A 21995-nucleotide genomic window follows, 5' to 3' on the forward strand; every position below is an offset into this window, starting at 1 on the left:
TCAAAGGCGTGCACCACCACACCCAGCTTAAATGGCTAATTTTTGAACTACCTCCGGGAATGTTGGCTTTGTCTTTGAATAATTTGTCCCTAGTTGATTTCAGATCTCAAATTCAGAAAAGATAGTAAATGTCAATGAGAGGGGGGAAATGAGAACTAATAAACAGTATCTACTTCAGTAACAAAAGAGAAAGGTCAGAGGACAGTCTCAACACATCAGCTGTCTGTGGAGGCGGAGCGAGGCCTAGGCAGGCCCCGCCCCTCACCACGCCCCCACCACGTGCCACACCCCCCGCCGCTCTCCTGAGCGAGTCGATGCTGCCCCCTTGTGGCCGCGGCTGCGCAGTGCGTACCGCTGAGCCGCGGCTGCGGCTGCGCAGTGCCGCCCTCTGGCGGCCCGGCTCCTTCCTCCCTCCCATCGGCCTCGGCTTGCGGGCCTTTCAAACATGGAGGAGCGCGAGTGGGGGGCGAGGTCGGCTCGCGCCGGCAGCCCAGCCAGCCCGCCCAGCCCGCGGCTGGACGTCAGCTCCTACAGCTTCGACCCGCTGCTGGCCCTGTACTCACCGCACCTGCCGCCCATCCCCTACCCCAACGCTCCGTGCTTCAACAACGTGGCCGAGTACGAGAGCTTCCTGAAGGGCGGGCGAGCCGGGCGCGGCCGAGCTCGGGCCACCGGGGAGGCTGCCTCGGCGGGAACCTCCACCGGAACCTCCACAGGAGCCCGGACCTCGTCCAAGGCCCGTCGCCGCGCCGCGCCCACCCCGGATCCCGAGCGCATCCAGCGCCTGCGCCGTCTCATGGTGGTCAAGGAGGACGCGGACGGCGCGGCCGGGGCGCGACGCCAGGGACCGGGGCGCAGCAAGAAGGCACCCCGTAACGTGCTCACGCGGATGCCCTGTGAGTGCTGCGGGGTGGCGGGAGGTCTAAGGAAGGGCTTGCAGAGGGCATCTGCGGGAGTCTCGAGGGCCGTGGCGGGGAGGAGGGCGGGCAGGGTCGCCGCGGAGTCACAGAGGCTCTGCCCGAGTTGAGGAAGGGAGGAGAGGGAAGACCCACGGGGGAAGATCTGTACAGGCCATTGCTGTCCTCACCCAGGTGGTGAGGAGCTGCAGAGGGGCTGCGGGAGTAGTGAGGCATGCGGAGCGGTTGTGGGCTTGCAGACGATTTGCGGGGCATCAGAGATCTGCAGGAGTGATGAGAGGTCTTGGGGACCACTGCAGGGAGGTGGGGAGCAGACATACAGAAGTTACGTTGGGGCACAGCCAGACTGAAGGTGAGAGTGGGGTTTGAGGGTCAGGTGGAGAGTGAGGAAATGGATCTGTTCACATAGCACAAGAGACATCTCCTATCCCAGCCAGGGAAGTGACAGCTCCGCCTGGGGTGCCGTTTGCCAAGCGGCTGCAGGTACTTGATCCACTTATGATCACATTAACTAAATCACTCGTTTTGGAATGCCGCAGACACAGAATGCTACCGAACAGGTGTGGTTTTACAGCCATTGGCTGGCTGGGGCAGGCTGTCAGGCTCAGGTTGCTCTGTGTGCAGGTTGTTTTAAATTCTGAAGGTGTAAATGGCACAAAGGAATTGCCTACAGCCTCCAGATAGCTCCTCAGGGTGAAGCCGTAAACAGCAAAGGTTCTAATGTGCTATTTAGGTCTTGTGTAAATGGAATAGAAACAGCCTAGGGTTAATGCCAAATAGTTATGACATCTGCCCTGTGAACATAATGACCTACTTAGCCAGTCGAAGCTTCTGGAGCCTGAAAATTAAATCGTTACAATGTTAAGGTGGCTTCTTTTGGAATAGTGGGGCGAACTCAGCAAGAGATCCGTTTTGTTAAAGAGAGAAACGCCCTGAAAAGCAGTGTACTCCTGCTGGTGCCTGGGTGGGAGAGCCTCCCTGCCCAGCTAGGATTTTCCAGAGCTGGCTTGCACAGCAGGAGCAGAAAGATAAGTGTGCATCCGTTCTAGTACAGGCAATTGCAGTAACTTCTTTTGCCTATGTGTGTTGCCACCGTTAAGCTTGTTGAATCGCACCCAAGTCTCAGAGTATAACATTTATTCCTGCCTTGCTACCAAGATTCTCAAAGGGGACACTTGAGAGTGGTTCCGGTTGTCAGGACTTGTGTGAAGAACAACTTCATCTGGGTCTCATGATTAAGTTCTTTCCTGGAGTGAAGACCTCACAATATTAGCCCTCATCAAAGATAACCTGAAGCTGTTGGGAGTGGCATGAAAATGGGTGGATACCACAAAGAAGAACCTTCTGAAAGTAAGGAAAAGAGGTATAGGTTTGTTAGGGAGTTTTTCCAAGGGTCTCACCTTTAAGACTTGAAGTTAAAGAAGGGCATGGATGAAAACACCGTCTTCAAAAATAAAATTATTCAATTTACTTTACATGTAACAAGAGGTCAGCCCTTTTCATAAATGTATAGGGTTCACCTAAGTTTGAATACTAGCTTCCCCCACTTCTGGCTGCTTTTATTTTAGGCAAGTTATACCTTCGGACCCGAATTTTTCCATGGTGGATAAAGAAAGCAATAGTAGTGCCTGGCTATCACTGTAAGGGTTAAATTCATCAACACTTCAAAAACATTGAGTCAGTGACCTTCTCTAAGAGGGATGTCTTCAACAGCTGCTGATGTGATTTCCTGTAGGTTGTAGTGCGGGTCAGTATTATTTTCAGGTGGATGTAACTAAAAGTCAGTACTTGTAGGTGCCTGGAGCAGTGTTGGTTCAGCTGTTGACTAAGCAAGTGACCTTGAACAAATTACTTTGATATCTTTGAGCCTCTTTGTAGTGTGATAATCATGAGTGCCAGGAGAGAGAACTGGCCTTCCCTCAGAGAACTTGGGGTAAGGAGTTATTAGATAAAGCTCACCAGAGAAGAAAGTTAACTTTGTGATAGATCTTTGCTGTGAGCATTTCTTTTTTTAATTAATTAATTTAACCTGCATCCCAAGAATGACGTTTTCCTTTCCCTCTTCTCCTAGCTCCCCACCCCCACACCTCTACTCCTCCTCCCTTTCTCTTCAGAAAAGGGGAGGTCTGTCATGGATATGAACCAGCCATGGCATATCAAGGCTAGACATCTGCTCTTCTATGAAGACAAGACAGGGCAGGCCAGTAGGGGGAAAGGGTCTCAAAGGCAGGCAACTGAGTCAAAGACACCCCTTTCCCTGCTGCTAGGAGTCACATGAAGACCGAACTGCACAACTGTTATACATATGTAGGGGGCCTAGGCCCGTCCCATGCATACTCTCTGGTTGGTGGTTTAGTCCCTGTGAGACCCTATGGGCCCAGGTTAGTTGATTCTGTAGGTTTTCTTGTGGTGTCCTTAACCCACTGTGAGCACTTCTGAATATTTGGTTTACCTTTCTTTTAAATGCCCAAAATAATGAACATGTGAGAATTTCAGTCTCTTAATTGTCAACTGTCAGAACCTTCCCAGAGTCCTTCTGTGGCCCAAACTGCCCAGGAAGAACCCGTCCTGTCAGGCAGGGGATTGGCCAGATAGGGACATGTGTTATTTTCTGTGTGGTCCCTGAGCCCAGTGGTGCTTCGAAGAACCTTGTTGCCACTCCTGGGCTTTCCAATAGGGAAGGTGACTGTACTGTTTTTGCTCCAACACCACCTTCTAAAAAACTTTGGAATCATCAATGAACCAGCTACGCCCACAGTTGGGATCTGTCCTTAGGAACTGTGGCCACTTTTAATGCCTCATGTCTGCCCAGCAACACTGTGTTTCAGACTCTTGGGCCATGTTACCCCAGGTTGTTGTCAGTCTGGTCACAGAAATCTCCAGAGCTGTCATGCCTGTATGAGATGCTCTCACTTCTCTTCTGGAGGCCCTCATACTGCCACCTTAGGGGATTGCCCTTGAAACGTATGTACCGTGTCACCCTCATGGCCCTAGGAGACACCACTTCAACTCAACAACCTCTCTGAATGACATCCCCATCTTGCTGCTGTCCACAAGCACGGGGAGGAGGGGCACCGCCTCTACTCAGCACACTGAGAAGAGGCGGACCCAGTAAACATGCACACACCGTGGGACTGAGTGCAGTTAGCAGCCTGGGGTCTGTGCACGCGCTGTGTACGCAGCCCTTGCTTTACTCTCCTGTGTTGCCCACTTCTGCTGGAACACTTGGCCTCAGTGAATCCTCATCTGAGTGGTGTCATTAAGTACAGTCTTTATCTTTGTCTTGGGCAGAACAAGCAGATACTAGTAACATGAAGAGCGGATAACTTCCTGAGGATGCCAGCCCCGGGCACACCCAGCAGCACCCAGCAGATTGCTGGAGAGTTCCAGAGAGTGGCTAGGAACAGAAATTGTTCAGACTGGGACTGTGAAGAACTGAAGCAGTGCTGAGATGACCAAGTCTGTGGCCAGAGAAGGGCAGCCGAGAGCCATGAAGACAGAGTAGTTGTAGAGAGCAGTTATTAGGATGGCTGTGGAGGAGTGGACCACTAGCAGAGCAAGGGCCTGGTACCTAAGCTTACAGTTGCTGATCTAAGAATCTGGCTGGTTTTAAAAATCATGACTTTTTTTTCTAATGAATCTGAATACAGCCTCTTGGGAGCAACAGCGCCTGTGTGTTTAAGGTAGTAAGACGTAAACAAAATGATGGATTTAAGGTGGGCTTGCCAGGGGGTGGGCTCTCAATAGAACCTGGAGTGGTAGCAGTGAGGAGGATGTTGTAGTTGGCGAAGGGAGCCAGGAGACCTGAAATATGGCAATCATGTGACAAGATTCTGGACGGAATTCTGGACGGAACTGTGCTGCAGAAATGGAGAGTATTGGCAAGGTCTCAATCCCTGAGAATGTATGGCTTGAACTTCTTGCTGACCATAGAGCAGGCAAAGCTTCTCTGGAGTTGGATGAATGTGTCTCTGGAATAGTGGCAGTAGAGAAGGGGATTTTGGAAGAACTTTCTACATAAGAATGCATTTTTTTCATACTGAGTTTTTTAGGAGCCCGCCTCATATCCATCTGGAGTCTGTCATAGAAGGAAGGCAGGAAAAGAATGTGGAGTTTTAGAATGGGAAGTTCATTTTTGCCTTGAAAGCTCATTTTCATAGGTGATGCTGGTGTTATGTTTTGACCACATATTAAGAGAAATGAATGCTTTGTGGAATTACAGCTTGTTGAATGTTTGGCAAAGGAAAAAAATCAAAGGGGAATTGCAGACATGAGAATTAAGATACCCAAGTGGCCGTTTGCTTAATTATGATGCATGCTTACTCCTCTGTTTTAGGAAGATAAAGTAAGGTCCCATATTTTGTTCAACTTAAAGAACTTGCTCTTTGTGGAAAGAGGCAGTGTGTAGTTTTGTGTAGAGTGTCTAACCCAGGCATTGTAAGGAGCTTCAATAAATTGAATTATGGAGAGCTATTCCCAAAAGTGATCTAGAAGGTCATTAGTCCAATTCCATTTTACAAATGAATAAACTTACACGTGTAAGGAAAAGGTTCCTCCTGGAGGTTACTCCGGGTAAGGATCTGAGTACTGCTTACATACCTGATTTTAGAAAGTCTGTGACATGCACAGATCTGCACACACACACACACACACACACACACACACACACACACACACAAGGTTTCAAAGCCATTGCCAGAAGAGAGATTGATGGCCAGCAGCGTCCTCTGCTTGCTCTCTTATATGTCTGGTCATAAGCTTAGATTTTAAGAGTTAAGCCATCTTTCCAGCCCCTCTGGTTCCTTTCTGAGGCCACTGTTTCTGACACTGCCTCAAACTGTGCCAGGTTACCTAATTTCCAATCTGACATATAAACTCCCACTTTCATATGTTGAGTCATTTTCTTGCAAGAGGATTTTCCTGCATTTGTCACGGTTTTCATTTCTATGCCAACTCATGAATGAGGAAATCAGTTATCCAAACCAAAGTACAAGGCTGGTCTCTCTTATACCACTAGCAATAATAAAAATTTGGCTTAAAAAAATGTATTGGGGTTCTTTTGTGTGGCATGTGTTTTTTTTTTTTTTTTTTTTTTTTTTAATACTAGAACCAGCAGCTCATGGAAGATAAATTGATATGAAGAAAGAAAAGCCTGTCATTGCCCCAAGCTCTGCAAGAGAATCTTTCACTCTAAAAATGGACTCTTTCTGGCATATTATTCTTCCCTTGCATGGTCACACTGCTGTGTTCTCAAGATGATTTTTAGGACTCTCAGCAGCCAGATGCTCAGCAGACATCCTTCTTACCATCAGGTCCATTTCCTCCCACTTGAAGACATACACTGAAATACAGTAACTCCAGAGCTCCGCCAGGGTATATATCTATAACAAAAACAAATTTTGTTCCATGATGCCACAATGAAACTTAATATTGTGTATGATAAATTGAAAAATAAAATTTTTAAATATTAAAAATTAAATAATTGAACATACTCACTCAGTCTTAAAGGCAGTCATAACAATGTACTGATTAAAATAGAATTATAAATACAGAAACAGCTTTACATTTTCTGAACAGTTAGACCTGAACACACAGAGATCTGCCTGCATCTGCTTCATAAGTACCGGGATTGGGAGCATGTGCCACCACACCCAGTTTACAGCTTTAAACTTTTATGGCACACAATATAAAATTACTCAATGAACAACTCTCTGCCCCTAGAGAAATATAGAAACGGCTTTTCTGCCCCTTTCCCTTAAAGCAGGGGTGCCCAAAAGGGCACTCTTGTTCTTCCCTCCCTTCCGGGAATATGGGGCAATGCATGGAGATTGTGATTATTTTTCAGTAGTCAGATCTGTGAGACTGTGACTATAAGGTTGGAATGCTACCTTATAAACATGCTTTTATTTTATTTATTTTTGAGTTTTGGGATAGGGTTTCTTTCTAAAGCTCTGTCCCGGAAATCTCCCTGTAGGCCAGACTGGCCTGAACTCGGAGATCCACCACCCTCTGACTCCTGAGTGCTGGGATTAAAGATGTGCTACCATGCCTGGCTTAAAATGTGTTTTTATTTTAATGGATAATTTTTTAGCTTCCCCCCCCCCAAAGGGCATTTTCTTTGAGAGGCAGTAAGAGGTTGAATTTATTTCCCTCTAACACATGAACAAGGCCTTTGGTTCATGAGAAGGTTGACCCAGGTATGCAGTTCACCAGAACTATACGGAAAAACGTGGAACTGAGAAGAAGCCAGCTACTGGTGTATGCATTCCCTTTTATTGTCTTAGGATCACTGTCGTCATCGAATAGAGCAGGCATTTACAGACAGTGAAAGATTGAGATCTGAGTCACAAGCGGCTTCTCCACAGGCTGTTGGAATCTGGCCTCTTTTCTGAGTGTGTTGGCTGTTCTCATCCTGCCACTATGGGGCTCCTAGTGGTGAGAATGGCATTGCTTGAGTGTGCTGATGTGCCAGTGGGCCTTGGCTGTCCTGCCAGTGAAGGTAGGTGTTACCCAGTGCTGACCAAGGCCTTCTGTTGTTTCAGTGCATGAAGGCAGCCCTCTGGGTGAACTCCACCGCTGTATCCGTGAGGGAGTGAAGGTGAATGTTCACATCCGCACTTTCAAAGGACTTCGGGGTGTCTGCACAGGCTTCCTCGTTGCATTTGACAAGTTCTGGAATATGGTAATAACCCTTTCTTAAATCCCCTACGTGTCTAAAGGTGTGAGTAGCCTTGTTAAAGCAAAGCCCTAGGAATAATTTCTCTGAACTGAAATCTTTATACCCAGATAATCACCACTGGAAACGGCTTTTCTGCTCCTTTCCCTTAAAGCAGGGGTGCCCAAAGGGGCACTTTTGCTCCTCCCTCCCTTCTGGGGACATGGGGCAATGCATGGAGATTGTCATTATTTTTTAATAGTCAGATCTGTGAGACTGTGACTATAAGGTTGGAATGCTACCTTATAAATATTCACAGCACACAAGACAGCCTCCCTCCACCAAACCAAGAACTATCTCATCCTACATGCCCTTAGTGCTAAGGTTGGGCGATCTATAACCTAAAGAATAACTATATCATCCTTCAGTAATTTTGGATAGACTGCCTACCAGCCATTCTGTTTTTTTTTTTTTGTTGTTGTTGTTGTTGTTGTTTTGTTTTTTTTTTTTTTTTGAGAGGTTTCTCTGTATATCCCTTGCTGTCCTGGAACTGCTCAGTAGACCAGGCTGTAAACAAAGTATCACTATGTACTCTTGGTCAAACTCACTATGTAGACCAGGCTGGCCTAGAACTCACAGAGATCCACCTGCCTCTCCCTTCTGAGTGCTGGGATTAAAGGCGTGCACCACCATGTCTGACAGAACTCAGAGATCTTGCTGCCCCTACTTCCTGAGTCCTGGAATTAAAAGTATAAGTTACCATGTCTGTCTTAAGACCCTTCTTGTAACTGTTATGGAAATTGAATCCTAGGGGCTTCACTGTTTGGTAATCCCTCCGAGCCTCCGTTTTCTCATTTCTAAAAGCAGGCCAACATACCGTGATGATGAGTTTATTGTTAAGAGACAAGTTTCTCTGTATATCTGGACAGGATCTTACTCTATAGCCTGGAACTATGTATGCCGCCTACCTAGAGTGGCCTTGAACTTCTGGCAGGTGTCCTGCCTCGTTTTCCAGCCTGGGATTATAGGTGTGAGCCACCATACCTGGGGGAAAATAATTAAATAGGACATATTTGAGAGTAGTGGTCATAAATACTTTCTTCTGATTTTAGGGTGAGTTTGTGTTTTTCAGAGTAGCTTCCGTTTAACAATCCCATTGAACCCGACAGTTGTCCTGTGAGGCTGATCTTGCTCATACTGCTCCTGTCACCCTGTGAACCCCAGGCTCACTGAAACCGAGGAGCATAAAGGAGCAGCCATGCTTCTTAGCATATGGTTTGCGGCTGCCTGGGAGCAGAACCACCGAGGGTTTCTGTTGAACTGTACACATGGGAATCTCTAATCTCAGGGCTGATGAGATGGCTTAGGCAGGTAAAGTAACTGGTCATCAAGCTGGAAGACAAGACTGATCCCCAGATCCCACTGGTAGAATGTAAGAATTGAGTCCTGTTGATTGTCATCTGACTACTATGCCCAAGAGGTAGCACACATGTAAAAAGTCTCTTCTGGGCCTTGAAACTCCACCCCGAAGAAGCCCTAAATAAGCCTGCCTAGTAAGGTAAAGGGTCCTATCATACTTCCAGGTTAGAAAACCCACCAGTCTCTGAGCTCAAAAACCTACTAATCCCTGAGCCCTAAACCCCACTAGTCCCTGCACTTGGTTGAAGTCTCACCAATTCCCACCCTAGAAATCTTTACCCTGGAAAACCCACCAAGAAACTCTATAAAGTCTGCCTCCTGTTCAGTCCTTTGCTGCTTCTTGCCGAAGCAGAAGCAGCCACCCTTTTGTGTGTCTTCCAAATCTCTTGTGTGAGGTTTGTTGTATGGTGTGACTCTGTGGTATTCCTTGGCGCCTAGCTGCCACACCTTTTCCCTCAGAGCTGCAACACTTCTATTGGGGAAGCCTTTCCCCTCAGAGCTGTAACACATTGGTATTGTGGCTGGGATAAGCTCTCCTGTGCCTGGGCTCCTCCTCAGGGTATGAGCTGCACTGGGATCCTCTCCCTCAATTCCAGCCGCAACAGACTCCACTTCCCATTCACTGATCGATTGACAACCCACCCACCTTCGCGTTCTGTTCGTGTAAGTGCTTCCCTGAGTCTGAGGAAGTGACTGCTGAGCATCTGACACCCCTTTGATACTTTTCGAGGCAGAGGTACCCCAACTATGGTTTTTAAGGCTATGGCTGGCCCTCTTCACCTGACCCTTTGGAGCTGCCATCCTGCAGTTTCCTTAGGCCCATCTGGACTATTGCACACCTTTCTGCCCCCTTTCCTGCCTCCCCTTGAAGCAGCCTGTACTCTCACCACTTCTGTAGGTCCTTGTGTATTTTGTGACTCCATTCCAACTCTTTCTGTTGATGAGACCTCATTCCTGAGCTCTCGGGTTTTTCTTTCTTTTCTTTTTGTTTGTTTCTTTTTGAGACAGGGTTTCTCTGTATAGCCTTGGTTGTCCTGGACTCTATTTGTCGACCAGGTTGGCCTCAAACTCACCTCTACCTCCCCATGTGCTGGGATTACAGGCAGGCACCACCACGCCCTGCTTCAGTTGTTTCATTGTCTGTAGGCATGCCTCATTAGGTGATTAGCCTCCACCCCTGTTGAGCCTATTCATGCCCCATGGAATAGCGTGGTCCTTACTGGTGCTCCCTGAGTCCTGGGGACACCCTCAACTACAGGCTGCAGCAGCCTTTTTTCCTCTTTCCCCACCCCCATCGATGGAAACTGTCTTCCATATCCTTTTATTCACCCTTGGGATGCCTGTTAGAAAACCTCCAGTCTCTACACACAGCACCCAACCTAAAGGGCTCCGAACTTGTTCTTGGCCTCAGTACTCCTTAGATAATCAATTCAAATGGCTTCCTAATGGCACCCAGATTCCAATATTATTCTGGAACTTGAAAAATACTGAGAGGGACTGGGAATTGGGGAAATGGAGAGATTCCCCATTCCCTATATTCAAGCTTTTTCTTTCTCTGCTCCAAGCCCTGGTTGTTTTTGTCTAGTCTTCCCCAACACTGTGTAAATGTCCTGTCTTAAGTTAATTTATATAAATTTGTTGCAAAGTGGAAGCCAGGACTTAGCTGGAGGGGAAGAAAGCAAGGGAGTAGTCCCGGCTCCAACATGCACCCCTACACCCCAGCCCCTCCCCCTGCCCACACTCCTCACTGGCTGGTGGTCCTGCTCCCTCCCGCAGTGTCCTCTGCTTAGAGCCAGGGCTCAAAATGTTCCTATCTCTAAGCCTTCTTTGTTTTCAGTTTACTGGATTCAGTTTTACAGGGATTCAGGTGTCTTTTAGGTATGACTGGCATTAGACTGTTGTTTTATGCTGTCCCACTTCAATTAAAATCTCCCCCTCCTCTAGACCCAAGCATCCTTGTTTAAAGGGTTCCTCCAAAATCTCTGTCCCATATCAGGAGAGCCACCTGACTATGTGACAGAGAAAGGAGCAAAACAAAATAAAGGGACAGACTATTCCCAGTAGGGACTATTGTTACTCCTTTAGGTTTGGTTCAACTCTCTAAAACTTCTGCTAAGATATAAATCATATCTCAAGATTTGTATATTGTGTAAACATTTCGGTTCAAGGGCTGGAGATGATTGTCAGTGGTAAAGTGTCTGCCAAGCTCTGTGAAGCCCTGGGTCATGTCCCAGATTGGTTCCTTTTCTCTCTCTCTCTCTCTCTCTCTCTCTCTCTCTCTCTCTCTCTCTCTCTTTTAAGACAGGATTTCTCTGTGTAGCCCTGGCTGGCTGTACTGGTCTCACCGTATAGATCAGGCTGACCTCGAACTCAGAGATCCACCTACCTGTCTAAGGTGTGTACCACCATGCTCCCAGCTGTGTAGACTTTCTGTACCTCAAGATTTGCAACCATATTGGGTATGACTAAAACTCTGTAAAATCTGTAACAAAAGGATTAACTTAAAACGCATAACACCAGGTTGATAGTTAATAATCTATGTGTAGGTATCTTAAAGGAAACGTGGCTTGCCACCATCTTAGCTGCTGTGCCTCCTTAGTTCGGAGGCCGCCACATGGCTGACAGTCATCTTTGCTAGGGTTAGAAAGGATGGATTTTGCCATATGACTTCACATCCATCTGGATTAAAAGTGACCACATGGCATAAGCCCACCAAGGGGAAAAAAACAGTTCCTAGCTATGAAGTCTAAACCAGATGGTTCCTTCAATATTTTCAGTCATGCTAACGAGCTCCCCACCCATCAGCCTCAAGCTGCAGTCCCTCCTATCCCACTCCAGCCTCTTTGGTCTTCTTTTCTTCCTCCTCAGCAATAAGCCACACAAACCAGCCGTCTCAGGCACCCACTTTCAGCCCTTAGCCCTACTGCTATTTGTTCCTGCTCCGCCATGGAGCCTTTACCTCCCCCTACCCGGCCTAAACTGGCCTCTGTTCTCCCTTTGTGGGACCTTACCTTGCATCCGTTGCATACTTATCAAAAGAATTAGACCACACTACCCAGGGAAAGGCACCTTGTCTGTGCACTTGGGCCACGGATGAGCTTCTTATAAGAGATTCAAAGAAGTCAACCTTTTGGTCACTTATCACTGTCTTCTCTCCTCACCACCTGTCCCACCTTCTAACATACAAGGGTCACTAAACATTACCCCTTCCCAAGTTCCCTCCTCAAGTACCATTGGTAGAAGCTGCCACACTTACCTTCCAGCCATGCCCACGTCTCAGCATGTGAACACTGACTCAGGTTGCCGATCTGCCACCAGTCATATTTGGTTCCAAATTCTAGAGTCTGCTTCTTCAGCTGCCTCTTCCTTCCTTACTGTAGGGTCAAAAGTCTGAGCTCAGTTCCAGGGCTTGAAAATCTACCAAGCTCTGAGCTCAAAATCCCACCAATCCCTGGGGTCACCCAAACGAATCTCCATCCTGGAAAGCTCTGGCCCCAAGAAACTATATATAAATCTGCCTCTCACTCGGTTCCCTGTTGTTTCTTTACCTGAGCAGAGGCAGCCATCCTCCTGTGGCTTTTTTATAAATCTCGTATGTGAGGTTTCTTCTGCTATGTGATTTTGTGGTATTCCTTGGCGCCTGACTGCCAGGTTTCTCCTCAGAGCTAATGTGCCTTTTCTCCCTACATACACACAAATGCAAAGAAAATTTAGCAGTGTGCTAGTTAGGCTAGCACATAAGAGGCCGAGGCAGGTGGGTCTCTGTGAGTTTGAGGCCAGCCTTGTTTACATAGAGAATTCTAGGCCAGCCAGGTCTATGTAATGAGAGCCTGTCTCAAAAAAAAAAAAAAAAAAAAAAAAAAGGAGGAAAGCAAAACAAAGAAACAAACAAAAACCTCATTCTTTTTTTTTTTTAAGAGCAGCCTTGCATTTGTATTTTAATAAGCTTCCTGCATATTTATACACTGAAATTTCAGAACATCTACCATGGGGTTGTAAAGACCTTCAGAGAAGCTCATTTAATGTGCTAGAAGAAGCTTCGAAATCCTCGGCCCCTGGGTCAGGCCCTGCTATCTTGTATCCAAGCTGAGTCACCTGTTTAGTTTTGCTATAATTAATCTTCTGCCTTTTCAAAAAAACGTCTATAAATAATGTTCTTTTTTTTCCCCTTCCCTTTGGGTTCCTCCTCTAGGCCCTCACAGATGTGGATGAGACCTACCGGAAGCCTGTCTTAGGCAAAGCATATGAAAGGGATTCTTCACTGACTCTCACTAAGGTAGGCAGCTCCCTTTGACCGCCTTCTAGCTTAGAAGCCATGATCACAAGCCCACTGCCTAGGAGGCAGGTCCCTCATGGTATGCTCCTAGCAGACCCCAAAGCACCTGATTTTTCCTACATATGTGAGCCATAAGATGCCTCTTCAAAGACCTTAATGCCTTTCGGCTTTGTGCCATAGAGATAAGGCGGGACTTTTTCTCTTATCATCATTATCTGAGCTATGTCTAGAAATTAAAGTGACCCACTACTTTTTTTTAAATGTTAATGCAAGGAGTTCAGAAGGTGTAGCTAAGGAATTTGACCTCATTGTGTGTGTTGACAGAGTCAGGTTGTAGGCACTACCATGGCTAATAGTTGTCACTGCTTTCCTGATAGCTGTTTGATCGGCTGAAACTTCAGGATTCCTCCAAAAAGGAAGCAGATTCCAAGTCAGCTGTGGAAGACTCCACCCTGTCTAGATACTCCCAGACATCCACCTGGAAGGTAGCTTCAGTGTGGGGACGAGGAGACACCGACCGGGGCTCACACAAGCGCTCTCGCTCCGTCCCTTCTTCCCTGCAAGCATCTGCAAGGGAGGAGTCCAGGTCCGAGCTGTCAGGGAGGACTACGCGGACAGAAGGGTCCAGTGTGGGGGGTACTTTCTCCAGGGCCACCACCCTTTCACGAGGCCAGTCCCGTAAGAAAAAGCGAAAGCCCAAGGTGGATTACCAGCAGGTATTCACGAGACACATAAATCAGATTTTCATTCGAGGTGAAAATGTCCTGCTGGTGCATCTTGCACAGTGAGCATCTCAGCCCCACTTGACCCCTGGGCTCTAGAAATAAAGTGCATGAACTGTTTCCTATGCTATATCCTAGTATCCCAAACAAAGTGTGAGTCGCAACGATTCCCACTGGTCCTGCCCGTGCAGAGGACAGAGCTGGCTCACCCTCTGGAAGCCCAGCTGAGGGAGGTACAGGTCAGCTATAGTCACTAGGCAAAAGCCATTCCCAGTATATGCGTCTGACGGGCCATGGAAACTAAGAAATGTCTGAGAAAGAATCATTCCATTTCTGACAGCTAGTGCTCCCAGAACGGTGAGTGATCTCATGACTGTGTTTGAGCAGTGTAAATTGCCTGACAGCCCTGAACCCATATCTTGGAACTGACATTTGCTCTACATCCTTCTCTTTTGATCAAGAAGTGAAATTTCTCGTCCTTGAATATTAATAAGGTCTAGGAGAGTTACCAGCTTATGCGGGAGTAAAGCTCAGCCAGGTGGTTGCTCAAAGCAGCCGTGGTGACCTCTCTGCTTTGACCCCCTCTCCCCACGGGAAGGAACAGAGGAGCTTGTCAGTCTTTCCCTCACCAGAGGTGGCCTCTGCACATGGCATACCAGATGGGCTGTACCGTGCTCGTGGTGGCTTGTTGTCCTTTCCGACTCCTGTGGCATGGTGCTAGTGCATGTGCTTTGTGGTGTCACCCCTATGTTGTGTGTGACCGTCCTGACGTGACCCTCATGTCTGGATTCAGAGAGTTCTGCATGAGCTCCGCAACATACATGTATCACATGGCTGAGCGCCCCCTTTCCAGGCGGGCTGGCCTTGTGTAGAAAGTCCCCCGGCATGGTGTTACCACGAAAGGGAGGTCATCCTTTTATTCCCTGTGTCAAGCCAGTGAGGTTCTTAGAAAGTAGAATGGGTGTGTCTAAGGACACGTGGCTCCCATTTAAGCTTGAGTGGCAGGAATACCAAAGGACCCAGGGAAGCTCCTACTTGAATTATATCACCATATGCTTTTCATTCACAAGTACAGGATGGGCTGCATCTTGACATAGACTGTTAGGCAATATTGATTTACAAACATATGTTGATACTTGCTTTATCTTAGAAAACTTATGTTCAAAGGAAGAATAAGAAATAGCTAATTAGTTCAAATGTATGTATGAATAGAACGTTTCCCCTTCCGGGTTTGTGAATAGTGTGGGTAAGCCTCCTGAGAAGCATGGAAAACAAAGCTTATGGAGCTGGGATACTTGGTTCTTCTGTTAGCTGGACCACTGCCTCATCAGACAATGAAATGTGAGCAGATGTGCCTCAGTTTCCCCATCAGACACCTACCTCACCAGGGCACTTTGGCAGAATTTTAGGAAGGGCATTGTACAGCCTCTAGCATATCTAAGTGCCAAGAATAAATTTTCCTTACTCTATTGCATAGCTCTGTAAAATTCTTGTCCTATGAGCAAGGCAGGTGCTATATGAGAAAGGTTCTCCCCAATTGTCATCTGTGCTCTTGTAGCCATTATCAGAACTTCAGCAACTGTTTTGTAGGTCTGTTCCTTCCTGTAGAGGGAGTTGTCAGGGGAGCATCTTAATTAAGGATAGAGCGACTTTGTTTCTGCTGCTGACCCACATCCTGGCCCCAGCTTTTTTAAGGGTATCTGTTATGGTACTTGAGGGAAAATATGCATCTAAAAACAGCATTGTTCCCAAAGCCAGGTTTGTGGCCTTCCTGTCTGTCTTCAGTTTACCTGTTTTTATTTCTAATTGTGTGTAAGTCTAAAGGCAGGGCAAGCACTGGGGTCTGTGGGAGCTCTGGGTACAGACAGACTCCAGCTCCCAACTCTTTGGTCCTCTAGTCTAAGTTCTCTTCTGCTCTCACATCAGCAGTTGTCTTGTTCACTCTGCGGTCTGTATTTCCTCCATCTCCACCAGCGTTCCCTGTGTGACTGTCCTCTCTGTCTGCCCTGTTGCTCCTTAGCTTGAAGCTGTAATGGATGCTCTTTTCCCCCAGCTGTGTAGAAATGTGCAATCAAAAGGAATCGAAAGAGTTTCTGTTCATCCTAGTGAACCCCCGCTCTATTTTACACAAATGCCAGTATCATGTTGCCATATAACTCTCCCATATTTCTGTAAGGATTGATTTACAATTTTCTCCTCAACATGACAACTCTAGCTGTGAAAATTATCTTCAAATTGTGTGTTCTCTATCTTTAGATTCCCTCCATTTAACGGTTTAACTTGGACAGTGATTCTGAAATGAACACTCTCTAGGAAATGTTCGGTTTTCTGCAAAGCATGATAGTTATTTTTAGAGAAGTAAATTTAATAAATTATTGCCAAAATTTTTGAAAAATAAAGAAAAATAGATCTAGTAATGTGTTACTTTTCAAAAATGATATCACATGGGTCGTACACAATGAGTCACAGTAGTGGCTCAGGGACTGGGCAGGCTTGCTTCATGGTAGGCCCTGTGCTTGGTGTTCGAGAGACCCTGACTTCAGTCCCTAGCATGAATGAATGAGTCAACAGCTGAAGTTTTTCTCCTGAGAAAAGAACCTGGGGAGAGGGGTCGGTGATGTCACATACGAGAAGAAGCACCCCTTCCCTCCAAGGAGCCCCACAATTCAGGAATGGCGTACAGCCTCCTCACTGGTGTTCTGTGGGATTAGAGTTTTCTTAAGGATACACCTTGCTTTTGAATAAATGATTTTAATTGTTCAAACTAACTTCTAGACACTTAAATAATTCACAGAATCCAGCTGTATTCTTGGTGAATACAGCTTGTTTTTTTTTTTTTTTCAGGAGTGTCTGGCTTTGTTAGATGGTAATGTTATAGTCCTACCATGGGCCAGCAATTGGCTTAGTGTTTTGTTTTGTTGTTTTGTTTTGATTTTTGAGACAGAATCTCACTGTATCTCCCTGACTGGTCTGAAATGCACTATGTAGAACAGGTTGGCCTCAAACTCACAGATCTGTCTGCCTAAAGGGGTGCTCTACCACCCTTGTCTCAACTATTAGGACAGGGGCCCTGGGTGCTGTCCAAGGACTAAGGAATACAGCTTGAATAGACAAAGGGGGCCAGGTTCATGCAGGCCCTGTCAGCAGATTTCTGTCCGTGTTTCTGCAACTGCTTTGACAGCGCGGTCTGCTTGTGTCTGTCTGTGCTCAGCTTGCAGAAGCTGCTGGTGATGCTCATACCACCACCTGGGATGGCCACACGTTGGTCAAGTTCAGAAATTATGTGCATGTAGGTTACAGGAAAGATGGGGAAGATCAGGAGTGGAAATACTGTCTTAAAAGTAGCTTGAAAGTGGCAATGTTAATAAAGTGGAGCCATGGTTCTCCCTGCTGTGTCACATGATTAAGAAATGGCACCCAGAGCCCTGCACATGCCATTCTGTGTCCACCAAGCTGCTCTTGTGCTCCACATCAGTACGGCTTTCACCTAGCGTCAGGGAAGCTTGAGGTTTCCCTTGTTCGGACCAGCAGGCATTTTGTGAAATGCTTAGCATGGTTAGAGTCTGAGGCAGCTGGTCTGGAGGAGTCTGTACCTTGCTCTTTGCCTGGAGCATATGGAGGCAGAGGCTTCTGGTGTGGATGCTTGGAAACTGGAAGCCGTGCTGTGAGCTGCTGTCAGGTCAGGAGCAGCCCTGCCTGTCTTAGCACTGAAAGCCCCTTCAGGTTGTCAGATCTTGAGCTCTGAGCTGCCCTCAGTCCTCGTCAGCCTCCTAGAGATTTGTTCCAACACTTCCGCCCTTTAAGAAAAAAAGAAGTAGACCCAGCATGATGCAAAGTGGGTGTTTGCGTTTCTGTTTGCACTATCTCCCTGACAGCCACCCAGTTGGTTCTGTAATTTGCTTCTTTAAATGTCCTGAAGGTTTTTACTAGGAAAAGATCAAAATTATTCAGACAGCTAGCTGTCATTGGTGCTTCCCCCAAAGCCTTTAATTCCCTTCTATACCTTTTATGAATGAAATAGTTGCTGTGTGCAGGTCAGGTGAATGGAAGAAAAGAGTCTGGTGGTGTAAATTAAGTAGCTTGAGGGGTGTTTTCATTTTTCTCTTCCTGTATCATATTTGGAATGCATGCACCCTCATGTCGGCAGGTGTGTTCACCTGTGTCTGTCTTGCCCAGAAGGCTCTTTCTCTGTGGTTGAAAGCAAAGCCATCCCATCTGGCCTGTGTGGGAAAGACATTAAGTCTGCTTCTGCATTCTGGCAAATTGGCGGGTTTAAGATAAGCCTTGGGCTCCTGTCACAGTTTTCTGAAGAAGGATTGGGCCTCCTTAACTCCCAGTGTCTTGAGTATTTTTCACATGTTTGTCAACTCTCTTGCACTCTCCTAATAAAAGTGAAATCCCTATGTCAAGAAATGGCACGGTGGTCTGTAGATCAGTGGCAAGAAAGCTCAGCACACCTGGGACCCGTGGAGTCTTTAAGCTTGAGAGTCCAGGCTCTATCAGAACACCATCTGCAAACACAAGCATCCCCGAGGAAAGCGGGGAGTTTGCTTCCTGGCCCACTGCAATCACTTTTGATTGAGTCCTTGGGAGCAAACGTTTGATGTTGTGTTTTCGGAGCTGTGAGAAAATGTCTGGGAACTCCTGGCGGTTGTTTCAGATGATTGCCTGGCTGCAGAGCAGCTGTTTCCTTCTTTTTCTCTTTTCCCTGGCAGGAAAGCAGACAGTGAGCCATGCCCTAAAACACTCACACCTGTAATCCCAGGGCTTCAGAGACTGAGAGGCAGGAAGATGCCTGTGAGTTCCAGGCCAGTCTGAGCTACAGAGGGAAAGTGTCTCGAAAACAAAAACAAACAAAACAACAACAAAATGACAGCAACAAAAAAGTGATTTGCTTATTCAGTACAGACATGTAACAACTCTGGTAGCTGTGCTCCCTCTGCACTGTGACTTAGTGGTGGGTTTATGGACAGGGCTGAAGCTCAATGACAATGTTTATGGCTTGAGTGCTCATACAGCAACTGATAAAGCCCAACGGATCTCATCTTTACATTACTCCTTATTGTTAGGTTGACTGAGACCCTTCCTGTTGAGGGGGCCTGCTGCTAGTAACCTCCATTTGCAATGTTCTGCTTTTGATATGTGTCAAATGGGAGTCTGGAAACTGTAATAAATACGATTGTATCCACTTGCTTGCTGCTTGGTGTCTGCTAATTCCGGGGAGGTTGGATCCTGGAGAAATTGTGGGTCTATTACCAAGACAGATACACAACTAGAAAGTTTAAATATTTCAAGTGGGGACTGGAGAGTCGGCTCAGCACTTAAGAGCTACACAGTCATTAGGAGTTTGGATCCGAGCACCATGAAGCAGGCCAGGCAGCCTGCAGCCCGTAACCTCAGGCGTAACTCCTAGGTGGGCAGCAGGAGGCACCAGGCCTTACTGCCTTCTAGCCGGGTTCAGGGATCCAACTCTGCTTTAAATGAAAGGGGGGAGGGTGAAGGAGGACACCCAGTGCCCTAAGCATGCACACAAAGCCACGCAAATGCACACACACATGCATATGTACCTATATACGTACACGTATACACTCACAAAGACACAAGTAACGGAAATAAAATTGTTCTAGCCAGTTGCAGCCCTGCTCTGATCTTGGGCCTTTTTGATACCAAAGCACACCTGTAGAGTCCTGTCCTAGGGGCAGCTTTGCTCCACCCCCCAAACTTGAATTCTCCCACCCCCCAAGCTGCACTAATTGCCCTGTGGATTTTTTCTGCTCGTCACTGGCTTTAATCCATTCTTCTCAAGACCTGTTGAAGTCACCATGGATTCTTACCACTCTGAATGTTTTATCACATTGGATATTGATCCGCAAACACATGCAGAAACCTGTGAATATGTCACAGATTCCCTCTTGCGTGAAAGGAAACTGAGTGGCCTGAGGGCTTGCCACCTTGATGACTTAATCTCTCCTATGTTCTTTCACAGTGCCCAACAGGACAAAGAAACAGGACAAGGTAGGTTGGCTCAGACATGGTATATACCTGTCGCCCTGGAACTCAGTGAAGTCAGAAGGGTCAGGAGTTGGAGGCTAGCCTAGGCTACATAGCTAGATCCGATCTGTAAAGCTCCAAGGACAAGGTATAACTTAGTAGAGTGCTTGTCTAGCATGAGCAAAACCGTCCATCCTTACCATGTTCTGTCATTCTGACTCTCTCTCTCTCTCTCTCACACACACACACACACACACATACACACAACTGATTCTTAAATTAATTTGCTTTAATAGACATTGGTTAAACTGAACTCAACTGCTTTTTTTCTTTTTTAATTTTTATGTGCTTTGGTGTTTTTGTCTGCAAGTATGAGGGTGTCAGATCTTGGAGTTACAGACAGTTGTGAGGTGTCATGTGGGTGCTGGGAATTGAACCCGGGTCCTCTAGAGGAGCAGTCAGTGCTCTTAACTGCTGAGCCATCTCTCCAGCCCCTCAAATGCTTTTTAAAAATCTCTAACCACCGCAAAATGGGGTGGGGAAAGGCAAGACCCACAACTCTAGATCTGGGTCATTGCCTGTTTACCTCAGATTGGCCAGGGTGCAGAAAGGCAGTAAAGAGATAGATAGATAGATAGATAGATAGATAGATAGATAGATAGATAGATAGATATCTTTACTATGGTTTCTTGGAGAGGATAGGAAAGAACTGGATGAACTAAATGTCTTTCTCAGTCTGTACAGTTGCCACTAGGTGGCAGTGGGTTAAAGAAAACTGCTTCACTAGGTCTCAGAAGGACCCATGTCTCCGGCTGCAATCCATGCTTAAATGTGTACAAGCTTTGGCATCAAGAAAAGAAAAAATTAAGCTGTGATCCACTCTGGCAATGAGGGTTGTTGTCTTTACCTAACATGAAGCTCAGCCAGCCCAGCTGCAGTCAGTCAGCAGGAGGGAAATGAACTTAGAAAAAAGTGAGGAAAAGGCTTCCCTGTATCAGCGGCTGCTTCAGGGTGGCTGTCACGTTCTCCCCCTGCTGGCAGGAGACTGGCGCCTGCACCACTCCCTTCAAGTCCTTGTTTCTCAGCAATTGAAATAGTACAGTCCCAGCCAGTGGTGCTCTCTGAAAGCCCAGACTTGACTGCAGTTGCTACTGAATGGAGCGGCCACTCCAGAACCGGATGTAAGCAAGCTCATGAGTCAAACAAGCATTTATAATGAACAGGGGAAATCTGTTGTGTTAGGTTGGAATAATCGAGCAAGGGGGTGTGGGGTTGGGGTGTCTAAAGACTTCCCTACCCTCCCTGAAGCATGATTTTCTAGCAATAAACATGGTGTTGACAAATGTGGCAGGTGAAATAATAAACTGATTTTCCAAGGAATTGTTAAAATCAAGATTAGGGTTGTGTTTGTTTGGTTTCCGTCTCTATAACAAAAGACCCAAGTTGGTCAACTTACAAAGAAAAAGGTTTGTCTGACCCATAATTTTGGAGGTTCCTGTTCATGACTGATTATCCCCTTTGCTTCTGGCCTGTTGTGAGGTAACATACTATAGCAGAGTAAAGCCCTTTCTACTCCACGGTATACTCATTTCCATAATGTGATGTTCCTGGGACAATCTTTGGCTCTCACTTCAAAGCCTTAGTTTTCTTGTCTCTAAAATAGGCACACACCATTTTCATCTTTAAAACCTGGCAGTTGGAGAGATGGCTCAGTGGTTAAAGGTGATTCCATGCCTTCAGAGGACATAGCTTCAGATCCCAGCAACCCCATCTGGTGCCTCACGATGTCCTGTACCACCAGCTCCAGGAGGTCTGATGGCCACTCTGGCCTCCGTGGGCCTCCACACACATGTAGCAGAAATCAATCTTAAAACATTGTTGATGTAGCCTGCTAATCGGTAGAGCACACCCTTGGTGCCGTTTACACTTGAACTTGCTGGGTGATGTTCCACAGTTTTCTACACTCCCCTGGGTTTGCAATTCAGTGTCCTGAGACCAGATCCACCACACTGGTA

General features: G+C 46.7%; 1 protein-coding gene across 2 annotated transcripts; it reads left to right on the top strand.

Moving 5' to 3' along the window:
* The first annotated feature begins 389 nt into the window (after window positions 1-389).
* Window positions 390-21313, top strand: Lsm11 (LSM11, U7 small nuclear RNA associated). 2 transcript variants are annotated; one of them, XM_060363810.1, is made up of 5 exons: window positions 390-896; window positions 7460-7599; window positions 13184-13267; window positions 19976-20004; window positions 21022-21313. In XM_060363810.1, the coding sequence occupies exons 1-5, from the start codon at window positions 446-448 to the stop codon at window positions 21194-21196; spliced, it is 879 nt and encodes a 292-aa protein (XP_060219793.1). In that variant the 5' UTR covers window positions 390-445; the 3' UTR covers window positions 21197-21313. The 2 variants fall into 2 exon arrangements, with proteins under 2 accessions (XP_060219793.1, XP_021507102.1); XM_021651427.2 differs by lacking the exons at window positions 19976-20004; window positions 21022-21313 and adding an exon at window positions 13645-19181 and having other exon boundaries at window positions 400-896.
* The last annotated feature ends 682 nt before the right edge of the window (window positions 21314-21995 follow it).

This window comes from Meriones unguiculatus, chromosome 11 (assembly GCF_030254825.1).
Source record: "Meriones unguiculatus strain TT.TT164.6M chromosome 11, Bangor_MerUng_6.1, whole genome shotgun sequence".
NCBI classification, from domain to species: Eukaryota; Metazoa; Chordata; class Mammalia; order Rodentia; family Muridae; genus Meriones; species Meriones unguiculatus.